Source organism: Semicossyphus pulcher, unplaced genomic scaffold, assembly GCF_022749685.1.
Source record: "Semicossyphus pulcher isolate SPU_LCO1_2020_fin unplaced genomic scaffold, fSemPul1.0.p SCAF_14, whole genome shotgun sequence".
Lineage (NCBI taxonomy): Eukaryota > Metazoa > Chordata > Actinopteri > Labriformes > Labridae > Semicossyphus > Semicossyphus pulcher.
Genome location: NW_027211648.1, coordinates 6,787,953 through 6,804,313, shown reverse-complemented (window position 1 = coordinate 6,804,313; position 16,361 = coordinate 6,787,953). Strand labels below are relative to the sequence as shown.

At 42.9% G+C, this 16,361-nt stretch overlaps 1 protein-coding gene across 1 annotated transcript in view; it reads left to right on the top strand.

Annotated features, from left to right (window-relative positions):
• Positions 1–10,640, top strand: part of kcnh5b (potassium voltage-gated channel, subfamily H (eag-related), member 5b) — a 150,518-nt gene extending 139,878 nt beyond the window's left edge. Inside the window, exon 13 of the mRNA XM_069661283.1 lies at positions 9,537–10,640. Within this exon, the coding sequence (XP_069517384.1) occupies positions 9,537–10,640 (1,104 nt within the window). The remainder of the gene's footprint in view (positions 1–9,536) is intronic.
• The last annotated feature ends 5,721 nt before the right edge of the window (positions 10,641–16,361 follow it).

Below are 16,361 nucleotides of genomic sequence, written 5' to 3'. Positions count from 1 at the left end.
GCTCAGAATTAATAGATAACGTATCCATCAAACAAACATTTCTTTGTTTTGAAGATGCATTTTTAATTGAGAGAGCACAGCGACAAAAAACAGCTGATGCAGAGGAAGTTTCTGAAAACATTGAACTGCTTTGGTGTGCTAAGTGTCCATTTTTTCCAAATCTTCTTCCTCTGCTCTCTTTAATATCAACTCAACTCTTATCAACTCTCCTCTTTTAACCAAAGTCCCGAGCATGAGTTTTCTCTTTAATTTTGAGACTCTCAGATAAAACAGGCCTGAGGCTGTTACTTAACATTTTATTAAAGAACTGAAACGTGCTGGCTGAAAAGGATTTCCTCCTAAAAAGCAATAACTCATTTAATGTGACACTAAAGTGAGAGTATAAAAACTAAATATTGGATCAATGAAAAGTCTGAGTCCATTTAAAAGTTCTCTCTTATGGATTTTCTGGATTTAGAAGCGTGTAATAACTCATAACTGTGAGAGACAGTTACTCACTTATCTGTTTCAGCTCCCAGCTTCCAATCTAAAGTCTCAGGACCCCGTGTGACCTCATCTCCTCGGTTATTTCTCCACGAACCTTTCTTTGATTGGGTCATTTATTCTGCTGATTTATTTCATCAGGGTGGGAGTTAAGTGAAATATTTTTAGACTCACTTTTATCGCTTCTTAAAGAGGACTTGTTTCCAGAAGCATTGTTGTGCTTTGGTTTCGTTGTTCGGTAGAGGGAACTGACACAGTTGCAGACGATCTTAAAATTATAATTCATGTTGGATTAAATGTTCAAAATATCATTCCCACCCCAGCTGGCTCCCCGCCTGAGGCCTCGGCGGAGTCAAAGTGTGTGTCGGCTTCTCTCCGCTCTGCTGGCCTGTGTTGTGTTTGCTGGTTTATCTGAATGTGACCTGCTACACAAACAAGTCACGCTCCTCTTTAATGGGCTCCTCTGTCATTCCCGCACGCCGCCATGACGCTCTTTCACCGCTCTGACACACAGCCGCTTCCTGTCGGGCGATTACCGTGATGAATGAGAGAGGGAGAGCGCCGTGTGAGCCGCCGGCAGCTCTGCATAAACAAGAAACCATCAGCGGTGCAAAAAAAAAAGACAGTGATTTCCTCCTGGATGTTACAGTGAGAGTGATGGAGAGCGACATCAGCACAGCAAACATCAAAAAGAGCTGGATTTACTCATTACCCATAATTCCTTGCAGTGAATTTGGTTGATTAATAGACAGAAATCATCCTCTCTCTCAGTGGTCATATTCAGAATAATATACACTGTGTTTCTTCGAGCTAGTAACTTGTTTTCTCAATTGAACAAATACAGTGCTTCAGGGGTCTTGAACGTTTGAATTAACATCCCCGAGATCCTTAAAATCCAATATTTGTTTTGGGTCTGAACATTACTACTATATGTATCAGCACTGTGAGCTTTATTTTTATGTTTAAAGGTTCGTTTAGGCTAGGCTTTATACTGTATTTTACCACTGTGGTCTTCAAAGTCTAGTAAACACAGCATAAAAGTGCTAACACTGTCCTTATATCACAAACACTTCCACTCACCTTAAAACTGGCCTACTCTGTCTTGAAAGTATGGTATTTATACATTTGTAAATTTAGTCTAAATCTACCTCAACTACTCGCAGTACTACTACTATTTCTTAATGCCCAAGTAAACTCTAAATATAATCACCATAACTTTACATAAAACGGCATAATTGATGATATTATGTACTATTAGACCTTAGCTAACCTACGCATTCAACCACTTCCTAGCTAAAATTAGCCTACCGTTTGAAAGTGTTACACAATATGAGAAAGGCGTTAACTCCTAGCTAACAGTAACATTAGCTTCGGTGTATTAGTTTGCAATATTGTTAGCTAGCTAACATTACAGTTAGCTAGGAATGAATGCCTTTCCTAGGAACATAGGCTAGCTAAGTGTAATGTTAGCTAGCTTGTAAACGGTTTTTAGCAAGCTAATGGTAATGTTAGCTAGCTAACCTTGACTGTTGTTACTTAGCTGTCAGTGACGAATAGTAAAAAGTGATTTAAATTCCCCTGGATTTCATTATTAATGGTTTTCTTAGTTGTTTGCGAAGCAGTGAAATGATTGACGAACAATTAATAAACTGGGAATACAAAAGTGCAACACTAAACAGCATTTGGGCTGACTCTCGCTTACTTTATTAGCAGAATCATAATGAATATAAGCAAACCGTGCGCATTGCAAGCATTTAACAGACAAAACGAACATTGTATATGCCAAGCTGTGTATCATGTACTGACTGTCTGTACATATTACATAATATTTCCCCTGCCCTGCTCTCTTCCCCTCTGCTCAGATTTACACTGTGTAATGTTTTTCTATTTCATTCCTCGCCTCCGGTCAGAATATCATGGCCCGGCTGAAATGAAGCCATTAGTCAGCCAAAGCATCGTCTCTGTGTGAAACCCTAAATAAACCCTGACGCTCTGCTTCTGCTCGCCTCCTGAATATTTAACATGCCTGACACACATTTGGGCAGCTGGTTAACTTAGTGTCGTATTTGTTCTGTCTCTGGCTTGTGCTCTAATTCTGGGGGAAGGCTTTGTTGATGCTGAAATCCAGCTTCTGTGTGAACTATGTTTATCATGAGAGCTTTGAAGTCTGAGACAGAAATAGATTTTGGCTGCCGTGATGTTGAGAGCGATTCTGTGCCCATATTGATTGAAAGTGACAGTTCTTCTTCTAGTACAATCACACTCTCTGTTATTTGTTTTTCAGTTTTAAGGAAAAATTAATTCAATCAGCATTCATAATTATCAAGAAGCAGTGTTGTGACCAAGTCATCTTTGCTCAAGTCTCAAGTCATTTTTTCTTGGGCAGGTCAAGTCACAGTTTATGTCAAGTCAAGTCGAGTCGAGTCGAGTCCTTAGTTAAGGCAAGTCAAGTCCCAAGTTGAGACACTTTTTTCCACCCAACATACAGCACTCTAACCTGTAGTATCCGGTCTTTTTTAAAAGAAAACACAAGGTGTTAGCAGCCCGTCTAATAATGATATTATTGGCCAATTTATATAACCTGTTCAAAAAGTATGACAGTGAATTGTATCTGTGTTAACTTGGCACAGACGCAGCCATGATGATGGTCTGCTCTGAGACCGTATTCAGTCGTAAGGAGTACGACTGATGAGGCTTCTCTTCGGGGGCTTTGATGTTGCGTGTTGCCATAACGAGGAGTTTGACTGACAGCCAGCCATCCAATCATGACAATCACATACAGGGGAGCTTTTTGAGTCGTCTAATCATGATTCCCAGTTTACGCTGCGTACAAACTTGTTAGACAGAAACTTGACAACACTGAATTTTACAGTTTTATATTTAACAGCTGACATTCAAACTTATGAACACACGCAAGTCATCCGAGTCATGCCTCAAGTCCAAGTCAGCAAGTCTCAAATCCACATCTCTGGCAAGAAGCATGACCTTACAAGTTGCCACCACTCCTTGCAGCCTCGTAAAGAACGGTTTCTCTGCCAATAAAACACAGGGTCATACGGTAAAAAGAAAATTAACCTTGCCAAAAGTTGGCTGCTAAACATTCAAAGCCGTCCAATAACACGCTGTACTGGTCAGTGAAATTTGTGCAAGTGCATGTACCCAATTATTGTGAACAGTTTATTTCCACCGCAATTATCAAGACAGAGGGTAAAATGTTTCTCACTCTGATATCTTTCCAAAGTTGTAAAATCCTGTCAGTTTCATTTGAGTCAACAGATTTATAAAAATCAAACGATTAGTATTTTATAATCTCACGTGCCTATCGCAAAGCAACCAAATGTAAACCAAATGAATTAGGTGTTAATCAAGTTAATAAAACTGTTATACAGTCTCCTTCATATTAATATGCTTTAGGTGCTCAGAGAGGAGCTAGGAAAAGAACGTTAAGATTTTAAAGTCAGCGGGAGACGGTGGTCGGATCAGATCCAATTTTGTATACACTGACAAATTCTGCATCCTGCATATTGAGGCATCTGATCAGATCTATGTGATGTTCTGCAGGATTTCAACTGTCTCATATTTGTCGAGCTGATATCTCTAGGCAGTTCCTCTTTCTAATAGAGTTCTCGTTAGGGGGTAGCCATTCCCCTCCAGGCTCTGTTTGCTATTTTCTCTTAGCATTAGCATGCATCCATAAATCTGCATATGGGGCTGTCAGGAGACACTGCAAAGTTATCCGGGGAGTGTGTGGTGAAATATGAAAGCACGCTGACTGCATGCACATCAGCTCTTAGATAACCAGCAGGGTGTAGAGTTCAACAAACCGGAAAGGTGTCTGAAAGTGATCGGCTGCACTGATATAACAGCCTTACATCAATAAACACCTCCTCCTATAATTTGTTGCTACATCAGCTGTTGCAGGGTTCATACCTGTGTCAGGCTGGCTACCTGACGCACACACTGCCTGGTACCTTTCAGACAACAACCTTTTCAAAGTGGCACATGTGCTTTGCAGATCGGTGACTGTATTCATTAACAAACCCAGGAGGCTGCAGGTGTAAGAGCTGGCAGGAAGCGCGTGTTTGTTTTGGTCTGTGACTGTGAATTTGTTAGATGTTTGTTGGTGCACCTCCAGCATGTTAGCTGCTTACTGGGCTGTACTGATGATGTCTGAATGGAGTCCACTCCAGAAGGACATTTAACAGACTGAATCTAGACTTCTAAAGTTACACGGAGCTGAGTTTTAGTGCTTGTCCTTCTAATTACCATGCAATATGTTTGTTCTATTTGACCAGCTAGTTTAAGATGTGTTGCATGGACGCGGAACGTGTATTAACAGCGTAATGCAGCCTCTTTATCAGGGTAAACAAGCAAAATGGGGCTTCATACTAAAACATCACTTATTATATTCATCAAACAGAGGGAATTAGAAATAAAGGCCTGCCTCTTATGTAAGCCTCCTTCAAATAAAGGCCTACCTTTGAAGTACTAACACACTATCAGGCTAGTAAATGCAACTGGAAAAACAGCTCCAGTTAATAAGGGTTTCTTGTGTTTGACCATATGCATGTTGGTTATTATAAAACCAAGAACATAAATGTAGTACACACGTTTCTTTTCAGTTTCTTATTAACGCAACATTTCCTGTCTGCTGCCTAGCGCCTAACTTTTTAAAGCTGATATATTTTAGCTTTGCAATCAATTCTCTATTCATCTAATGTGTTTTTGAATCATGTTGGTAAAGTTTGTTTCGTTTTAAAAATTGTATACATATTTTAATGTAATTACTTTTCGGAGCCTCTCCTTCCTCCTGAAAGGAACAAGCCGTTTAGCCATTCAAACGTCAGACCTCAGCCACAACTGGCTGACAGTATTTGGAGTGACCGCGTAGCCCCTCTCCAAAGTTGTAGAAAACATGGCCGCTCTAGGATCGATTATTCGGCCTTATATGTACGAGCCAGAATCTCCAGGTGGTATCCGAATGGTAAGCTGAAACAACGACTTGAGTACAAGCTAGGGCAAGAAGGCAGCCTGAGGTGAATGATGGTTAATGACGATTGGTCGATTTCAGTGAAAGCAAGGTTCTACGTAGAAACCTGCAGCTGTTCTGAACGGCCCATTTCAGAGGCGACCTATGTAACTCTGGAAAATATGAGAATATATCAGAAAAGATATGGCCCCTTTAAGTGAAGGTAGGTACAGTGGCTGACAAGGGCAATCATGCTGCAATGGCCCAAACGGTTTCCATTAGAAGCACCCACAACCCTGGAGCACTTCTGATGTGATGACTGGATTTGCAGCATTTTTCCTTTTGCATTTGCAGCACGTTTGATCTTCATGCATTTGTTTTGCCCTTTTTCTGGCACGTTTTGCAGCGCGCACCCGTTGTCGCATTGTTTTGGTTCTTTGCACGTGTTTTTGAATTGGCAGCGTTTCTGAATATGCGGCCTGTTGCAGCATGATTGCCCTTGTCGGCCACCGTACCTACCTCCACTTATAAAGTTTGCTGTGCAGTATGCAGGCCAGATAATCAACATGTATATACGGACGATGAAGGGAGATCTTTTAAAAACATAAAAAAGTGAAAAGCTTGAAAAGAGACAACAAATAAGTGCAATTTTAAAATAAATAATTAACTCAGATGCGTTGCTGATTTCAAAAGCCTCTCAAAAAAGCAAATGAGTCATCGGAGAAACAAGTCAAATACAAGTAGTTTCACTGCTGGAGATGAATAAACATTTTGATTAACATGAGGCCTGAACTTGAACTAAAGCAATTTTACAGCGTGACTTATAATATAACCTGATTTCATAACCTAATCAGGTAACACTCTAAAGAGGTTTTATGTCATTAAAGGTGATAACACGACAGCTGCTCAGCCGAGTGCTTCGTGAGGAGCCATCATCTCCTCTTCTCTTACGACTTCTCACTTGTCTGACTCTAGGAAGAGAGAGCCGCTCAGCAGCGTTCCTCATAACTCCGTGTTATCTTGTGCATGCGTCACGGAGGCCGGACACTTCAGATTGTGAATGAGGCGCCGTATGTGAGCACTGGCCGTTGAGGGGACAGAAGGACGGAATAATTGGGTCAGCAGAAATTGGGCTGAATGTGAGAGATGAGTCAGGCCACTCGTCCCGGTGCCAGGCGGTCAGAGCGTACAGAGATGAAAACACGGGTAGAAGTGCCAACCATTACTGCAATGACCACAATTAGTTTTCCTGTGAGTGGCAGCTGAAGGCTCCTTTGTTTACATCAATGGAGGATGGAGCTGTTCTCTCAGATGGATAAAAAAAAATATATAAAAAGGGCGCTCAGCGGTTAAATCACGCGTCCCATATACAGAGGCTTCAGTCCTTGATGTGGCGGCCCCGAGCTGGACTCACATCCCTGGCCCCTTGTTGCGTTTTATCCCCTATTCTCTCTTCCTCTGTTTCCAACACTGTCCACTGTCCTCTCCATCAATAAAGGCATAAAAAATGTATATATAAAAAATATACCAGATGTAACCAAATTTTCAGGCATTGCTGGGATATTGTGTTGCCAAAAATAGGATGGCCACAAGGTCACAGTGGCCTTGACCTTTGACCTTTTGCCACCAAAATCTAAAAGTTTCATCCTTGAGTCCAAGTAGACATTTGTGCCAATTTGAAGACATTTTCCTCCTAAAGAGAACCAGGGGTTTGTGAGACAGGGAGGGGCGTATTTCACAACTTTAGTATAAAAAAGGTTTAAAGAGGGGGTATTATGCTGTTTCACATTTTAAGACACATATATATAATGTTACAATGTTGGATGTTCAGACTAAACGTGGGTGAAGTTTCAAATCTGTAGGTAAAAGTATGTTGGAGTAATCCCCAGGCTTCTCAGCTCAGTCTGCTGTGAACGCCAGGTTTCACCCAACTGGCCAATCAGAAGAAAGCTGGCTTGTAGGGGCGGGGTTTCTTAAAGAGACAGAGCTGACTGAGTCGTTTCAGGCAGAGGCTGTATGAGGGCCTGCACAGAGCACCAGTGTGAGAACAATGAGTTTTCTTTAACTGTAAATGATGCTAAGCTACTCCACAGGTATCACAGAGTGAAATATGCTAATTGGAATTGGCATAATACCCCCCTTTAAACAAGCTAAAAAATAAAGTTTCTTTACTTGGAATTTATTAATCATATATTAACATTTAATTAATGGTTTATAAGACATTATAAGGTCGTTTTAGAAAAGATAAGGACATAATAATTCATAAAATGGACCCATTTCCTGTCTTATTTGGGTACTTCCTGTTTGTAATCCATCATTTATTACATAATCTCCTCGACAAGATGTCTAATAACAGGCATAGGCTGCAACCTGGACTATAAACCAGACATTCAAAAGTATGAATGAACACTAATAATACGCTTTATAGCATTTCATGCAAGAAATGCAGCGTAAAGTGCTCTACCAACGATACAATTAAATGCACTTTAAAATAAAAAACACAGACAGAATGAACAGCAAAATAAAGACAGAATGACATCATAATAAAACAGTAAAACTTATGCTAAGCTACTCCACAGGTATCACAGAAATATGAAGCTTGAAATTAGCATAATACCCCCCTTTAACTCCGCAAAATGACCCCGAACACCCATCTAGCTACTGATACAATGATTGAATAAAAACCAGCAACACATTCAGCTTAAAAACATGTCAGACATTATAACAGAAACTAAAACAATGGGGAACTTTTTTTTAGTTCCATGTTATTCCAAGATTATAAATAAAACCGGGCTTTCAATCATTTCTTTCTTCTCGTGGCACATTCATCTTAACCGACACTTTAATTCCTTTCAAGACTTTGACTTCAAGTGACACTCATTGCAGCCTTTTCGTTTTAATTGGCACTCATTTCGGCACTTTCACTTAAGCTCAAAATTCACTTCATTTCAGCTTTTTCATTTTAGCTGACACCTCGAGTTCCTTCAGTACTTTCACTTCAAGTCAAACAAAAGTGCACAAAGACAAAGAAACTCTTTGTTTGCTCAGAAATTTCTCAAAAGAGAAAGAAAAAAAAAAACGTCTTCAAACGTGTGTTTTTCACTGTTCGGTTTTATTTGACATTTCTGAAGCGTTTTGGTTCTTGGCTTGTTAACAGGAAGTGACTGTAGTCGCTGAAGCTAATACAAAGTGAAAGTTAGTCAATAGAAGTTCATCATCTCTGATCCCGATCATCAGCTCAGTGGTGATATCTTGCTTTGCACTCACAGACAGTCGGCTCGTTGTTCTCTTCAGAATGAGACGAGTAACAAAACAAACTTTTTCCTTTACTTTGAAACCACGCTCTGCTCGTCGCCGTTATTTTAATTAAAAGTATTAATCTTCCAGGTGATGCCTTCAGGTAGCCTTTGAGATTTGAAATGATTGACGGGGCCCTCACTTTCTCCCCCTCCTCATAATCTGCTCTTCTGGCTGACAGCACAGTGTGCTTGGTTTGGCTCGGGAAGCTCTCGGCAGTGTGGGTCGGATGAGCGGGGAAGTTTAGACGAGTGAACGGATACGGTGGGTTGGATGGATAATGGATGGACCGCAAGGTGGGCGACTCCCCCTCCCCTTTACCTGAAACTTAGACTCTGCTTGCCATCTATTGGGAGAATCGTCATTTTTAAATCTCCAGTTGGATGGCTGGCTGCTTGCCTTGCAGGGATTTCTGTCATTCCCAATGTAATTAGTGTGTAAGAGGAGCCAGGAGAGAGTGGCGCCAGACTCCGGCTGAATAATACAGGCGGAGGTGTAGGAGCACTGATGGATAATTTAACACGGATATCCAGAAGCCGGCTTCACTTTTCAATGAGTGCACTGCTGAGGGAAAGTGACGTGAGAATGTGCTCAGGTAAAGATGCGATGACAGACTGACGGATTTCCATAATAATAAATCTATTTCTGACAGTTGTCAAAAAAGCTTTATCTGCAGTGATTAATGTGCACGCTCAGCCGGAGAGAATTATTATTCATAGTATTCATGTGAAATTATACGTGTTCTGATAAGCGCTCTGTTGTTCTTTTCTGTGTGTTTCCCCTGCAGATTATTTTCCGTAAGATCAGTGAGGTGAAGAAGGAGGAGGAGGAGCGGCAGCGGGCGAAGAACGAGGTGCAGCTCACCATCCCGCAGGACCATCCCGTCAGGAAGCTCTTCCAGAAGTTCAAACAGCAGAAGGAGCTCCGCAACCAGGGAGCCGCCGCCGCCTCGCAGGTGGACCTGGAGAAGAACCAGCTGCAGGTGGAGCAGCAGCAGCACCACCAGCACCTGCACCCCCACAGCCTGCAGCTGGGCCACTCCAGCCTGCAGCACTCGCTGCCGCTCAGCCTGCAGCGGCCCCACTGCTCCCTGCAGAACGGGGCCCCGCCCAGCAGCAGCGTGCTGACTGTGTCTCAGGTCACGCCCATGCAGTGCTCGCTGGCGTACAGCCATCCAGGCGAGCCTCCCGCCAAGCAGAACAATTGTGACATCATGGAGCTGCAGCCCAGTGCTGCGGGAGGGGGGGACGAGCAGACTGTCAGGCTCAAAGTCAGCACCAGCCCCGCGCTGGCGAAGCCGGCCATCAAGGCGACCGGCTGGATGCGCCTAAAGAACAACATGGCTCCAGTGGAACCAAGGAAGGAGGGGCTCAACAACAACGTCAAGGCTGTTTCCGTGGAGATGCTCTCCCAGGATGGTAAAGGTCAGGAAGCAGGAGGGGGTGGGGATGTAGAGGAGGGTGGGGTGTCGAGTAATAACCCCCTGCGTAAGACAGACTCGTGCGACAGCGGCATCACCAAGAGTGAGCTGCGCATTGACCGAGCGGGGGAGGCACGGACCCCCGCCGCTGTCACCCCCCTTCTGCACAGCCCACTCCCCGGAGGAGCGGGCTCCCCTCACCCTTTCTGCCCCATCCCCGAGCAGGCCCTGCAGGCCGCGCTGCACGAAACCCGGCTGGAGCTCCGGGGGGACATCCAGAGTCTGGGAGGCCGTCTGGGCGCCCTGGAGAGTCAGGTAGCCGAAATTATCAAACTGCTGTCGGAGAAGAAGCGGCCGAACACGCTGGTGCCGGCGGCCTCCACCACACCCAAAACCAAAATACAACGTCAGGACATTTTCACCGTTTCCAGGCCTGTCTCTCCGGACTCGGAGAAGGACGAGGGGCTCTGAAGGGAGCTTAACCAGTGGTGTAAGGAGTGTACTGGAACACGCAGTGATCACAAGGCAGTTTTATCCACTATGATCACATTTATCAGTTCGATTACGCTCGTGTTTCGGGCCTCCAGCTCTGTGGAACCCTGTTACGCCACTGGTGATGCTAACAAACTGGCTTCTTTAACATTTGCACACAGACTTTTATCTCCGGGTCACGTGAGAGTCCAAACTCCGCGGTGATCTGGGTCCCGTTTTTTGATTGTACATACCTCTCTATGCATGTCCAGCTGGATTCTGGCCTGCCAAAGAAACTACTTACCGTACTTATTGCCTGTATATTATGCAGTTGACTGCATGCAAATGAAATTTAAAGAGACGTTTTATTGAGCTACACTGTACATATGAATATTTTTCATGGATAATTTACTATGTGGACATTCAGGGTTTGCATACTGGTAGCACTATAAACATTGAATAACAAAAGGGTTTACTGGCAGAGGGATTGTGCATGGAACATTTATAAATAGAAATAGTGAAAGGTTTATTCTTTGCCTGAGAGCTGCTCTCACTTTGCCCTCTTAGATCACAGATTCCCTGATGTGATGAAGCCCTTATAACACTGAGGGAACTTTCTGGTATGTTTTTATATTAATTACCGAATTTGCTTCTTATAATAATTTCTATTTTTGATTACAGAAATGTCCTCGGCCTCTGTTTGATGTCCGGTAAACCCTTAAATGGTTACTTGTTAGAATCCTCCTTGTGTCTATGCATCGCTCGGGTACGCCGCTAGAATCTCCCTTGTTATTGCGTCGTTGAACGAAGGACGTTTTTTTTTTGTTCCATTCCTTTGCATGAATCGGGGATGGCAGAATGCACTTTGGGTAAAACTGGGATGACAAGAAGGCTTTGGGGAAATAACACACTGTTTAGCTCACATAAAAGTCCACTCGGCACGGTGACATGTAATCCCACAGCCCCCGCATCACACACGGCGGTCTTAACCAGCCGGCGTCGCTCTCAATCCCGTTAACGGCAGCAGCTTCGCCTTGAATAGCTCGAGTAATAAAAAATGGAATATCGTACATCTTATGATATCAGTTTTCTAAATCTGCATGCAGAGGAGCAGTTTTATGTTCCAGATTGCGGACATATTAATATATACCGTATGTGTGTGTGTGTGTGTGTGTGTGTGTGAGAGAGAGCTTAAACGCACACGCTTCATGCATACACATGCACAGTGTGACCACGTCTCTTGATGTGAACCCTGCAGCTCCAGGGAGACTTTTTCTTCACAGACAGCAGATCTGTCCATTTCGTCAGAAGGTTTTCCAGGTCTGGGGAGAACCAGATCAGACGCTGTCCCTCCTCACCCTGCACACCACACACACACACACACACACACACACAGGATCATGTTTCATAAGGCAGAATTATAAGAATCAAACAGATCAGAGATGTACAGTAGCCATCATGGAAGCCTCAAATACTTTAAGTTACTAACTTGCTTTGCTACATTGTCTGATGTGAACAGGTGGCAGGAAACAGGCCGATGTGAGGGATGAAATCCACCAACTGGATTCAGGATCTGGAGGCCATATTGGACTTCCTTTATTTGGATTATTAAGGCCTTTTATTTTAGACATGATGAGGGTAGAGACCAATGACTGTATATATAGATGGACGACGTGTCTCCACCCGCTCCCATTGTACCGAACTGATGCCAAAATAGTCTCCGTGATTTGGAGCCAGAGTCTGCGCAGTAGAGATCAGTGGGTGGCGCCGCCGTAGCCACTTCCGCTAACCAAAACACACACTTAACTTAGCGGAAAAACAGCAAGGATCCCGCACACCGGTGTGTTTAACAGCAGAACAGCTTCTTTGTGTTGGTCTGAGGTTAACGTTCACAGGTATGAAAACTTCAGTGACTGTAGTGATTGTTTTAGTTACATCTCCTCTCGCTGTTCGTCCTCCACTCTGCTAATCCGGAACAAATCGGCTGCAGGAGCCGGATTTGTCAACAGAGCTGTCAATCATCATTTTTACAGGATCAAATAACTAATTAAAAATCAACTTGTCAGAAAAACACTTGGACGTAAATCATCATGATAAGAACTAACTATAATGACAGAAACCATGTTTGAGAAACATTTATCTGGCGTGTATTTTGATTTTATAGTTTGACTCATGTCCCATCTGTTAACATGGAGGAGGCGGGCTTTATGAGCTATACTGCAGCCAGTCAGCAGGGGGCGATAGAGAGGGTTTGGCTTCACTTTAAGGGAGCTGTCATGTCGTCCATCTTTTTATACAGTCTGTGGTAGAGACATGAGACATGGCCAACACAATCGGTAAAAAATCAGTTAAAGAAAAATTCTCCTTCAGGAAATTAAGGTGCAAGCTAAGGACGTTAAAGTTCAGAGGTCACCATCACATGCTACATGGTCAGATTGCTAAAAAACGGATTTGCAAATAATAATTTTTGCATCTGAATGCTGAGTCAGAGTACACAAAACAGATCAGACTGACAAAAGGTGTCAGGAAAGAAAATTGGTATATTAGTTTATTTTCCGCATCTGCTGCAATCCTGCATGACAATTTAGATTTCTAGAGATTGTATGCACTGACACAGGAACCGTACAGGCAGAGGTGAGCTTGAAAACAATTCATTTCTGCTACATTTCCTCCTGTAGAGGACATGCACGAAGATTTCTAGCCGTTTTAATTGGCTGCACTTGAAGGCGGGTCAAAACGCCTGCACCATGGAGAAAGGCGAGATGTGACCAATCATGCAAATGCGGATAAGTGAGTGCACTGAGTGGATAGTCTGTCCTTGAAGACAGCCGATGTGTCGCTCAGTTTATTTAACTGACAAAAGTAGCTGTGTGAAGAGATGGTGAGAGAGAAGGTCAGGCCTGACCTCGACACACCTGGCCCTTGGCTGTCTGAAAGTGATCGTCAGATTTAAGCAGATCAGATTTCTTGACCAAATTGCAGCAAGAATTTAAGGCGTCCCGATTATCCAATTTCAAATGGAGACCTCTTTAAAAGACAAATATTGTGTCGTCTGATCCCAGCGTAGAAAAACAGTTGATAAGGTTATTGTCGGCTGTAATTTGCATCCATTTTTAAATTCAGTGTAAACAGAAAAGTAGTGATATTTCCAGTTTTCTGCCTCCTCATTGCACTGAACTTGAAGCATCTAATTTCCATCTTGCTCAAAGTCTCTCGGGATGTCAGATTCACATTTGTGTCTCTGCTGTCAACAGAAACCGACGAGCATTAATAACTCTGTAATGCTAATTGGCATAAAATCCCACCAGTTCAGACACCGCATTTCTGTCACGGCGTGCTAATCAGGTTCCACTCAGGAACATGTGGAGAGAAAACACTTTGAATGGCTTCTATTGGGCGAATGAGAACATTTTATTTAAAGGGGGGGAGATCACATCCTGTGCACATAAGCCTGCTTTCTGTCCCAACCTGCTTCACGTTCACACTCAGCGCAGCCCATGTTCTCTCTGCTGCTGGCCACCGAGCAGATCCCCTGTGAGACTCAGGGGTAAGTGCCTTGCTCAGGTTAGCATCTCGGCAGCAGTTTTTCAGGCCTCTCGCATGAATCCAGAAGTTATTATATTTAAAGGTTTCCATGATGGCTACTGAACCTGTGTCCAGCAGCACATGCTAGTATCTTCACATCTATGTGTCATGACTGACACGTCACTTATATTGAATATCATGCAAAGCTATGCAACCTTGGATTCGTACAGATGTAGTGAGGCTGATTCTGATGGATTTTAGTTGTTCCCTAGTATAAAGTGTCGTAGAAAAGTCACGATTAGGCTAATTATTCTGAATAATCTGTTTCAGAGAGGCTGAGGATTTGTTTACGTGTGTAAATAAGATATCAGTTATTTATATCCCCCTTAAAACATGTCACCTAAGGGCCCGATCAGACAGAGCGCATTTTGCAGGCTGTAAAACACAAGGCACACCGCAATTCCTTTTTTGTTACAGTTAAAAAAAGAGCAGCTCGCTGCGCCTTTTATTCTACTGTTGTTAAGGCAACCACCAAATCATAGCTGTCATTAACCTCACCGTTATATTGTAAACTGACAGAAGGTCCACCTCTCCTTTCATCCGATTGGACAATGAGAAAAAACGCCCATGATGTAGGGTGCTTTTCTGCTTTGAGTTGAAGTCTTTTCAACTTGAGGCGCTCAGAGCGTTTCCTCAAAAACACGAGGCGCACAGAGCGGGAAAACATGAGGCGCTCTGCAACGCAAAAGCAGTGCGCAAAAAGCTTCACTCTCACTGAAAACAATGACTTAAAATCCGCCAGCTGCTAAAATGCGTTCTGTCTGATCGGGCCCTAAATGTACCAAATGATTGCTAACATGAAATCAAAACATGCTCTTTATTCTTTATTTTATTTTAGAAATTGTTACGACGCCGTATAAGGGCAACTGTAAAAAAAAAAAAAAAAGCAGAGGAGAAGAGTAATATTCCTAGAAAAAAGTTGTAAATTTGCCAGAGAAAAAAGGCACATTTGTGAGGAAATAAGGAGCAAATGTATGACATTATAAAGTCTGCCAGAAATGAAACCTAGTAAAGTAGTGTTTATAGGAACCTTTTCGAGCAGCAACCCTCCCCCCCAAAAAATTAGGTTGGGGTTCACAGCCCCTCCGTCTCAATTGTTTCTCTCCGGTGCTCTGCCCTGTTGGCACTGCTGCTTACACAGGCCTGCGTGGCACGGAGCTCGCTGCATATTCAGCCTAATTTCTCTGCACAGAAGAAGCCAACTTTGTAGCGGAGAAAGATTGAGTGACCCTCTGCTGCAAAAACACGTTTCTATGCTCCCTGTTTGCCCCGGGGGTTATGATTTGTTACCCTCAGTTACTCTACGCGCTCATGACGGCTACGAGAAATAAATGAACCTCGCGTTACAGACCAAAAGTATATAAAACTACTTTAAACACTCCTATAAACACTGTTATCTTAGATTGTTTTTTGCAAATTTATAGTATGTTCTATGTTATATTTATAGTTTATTCTCCCAAAATGGCATGGAAACTCCCACACACTGTCCAACTTGCAGAATATACATTTATTTGCTTGCAGCATTTCGTTCCTCGACTTTAATCAGCAAAACTAGGATAAATGTGTTTTCAGCAAGTTGGACAGTGTGCAGGAGATTACTTACTCTCCTACGCACCTGTTCTATGACACAGATGTTTTTATCTTCTCCTATTCTGGCAAATGTGATTTTTTTTTCGAGCAAATTTACAACTATAATATCACAGAGTTTGTTTTTCTGGAATCTTACTCTTCTCCTCGGCTCTGTTTTTTTTTGTTCTTCTAATGGCCCTTATACGCTGTTTTAAATTTCAGTCTGAGTCTGTTAGAGGCTGAGGCTGTTCAGTAATGACTTTGATGACTTTTCACGGAGCGCCACCAACTCTTGACTTCTTGCCTGGGTGTCTCTAAAACAAACCCCTCAAGCTTTGACTAATACAAACATGCTAATTGCTAACATTTGCAAGCTAATTGGTAGCATGTCAAAATGCTAAAACGTACAGCTTGTTTCTATCCAAGGTAAACATACTACCTGTTAACCTGCTCTTTGACTGATTCAACGATGAGTCGGGAATATTTCATGTTATAATGCGGCCTTCCCTTCAGCGCCCCCTTCAGGTTAAACTCAACAACACACAACTGACTTTCTATGGATGTCTT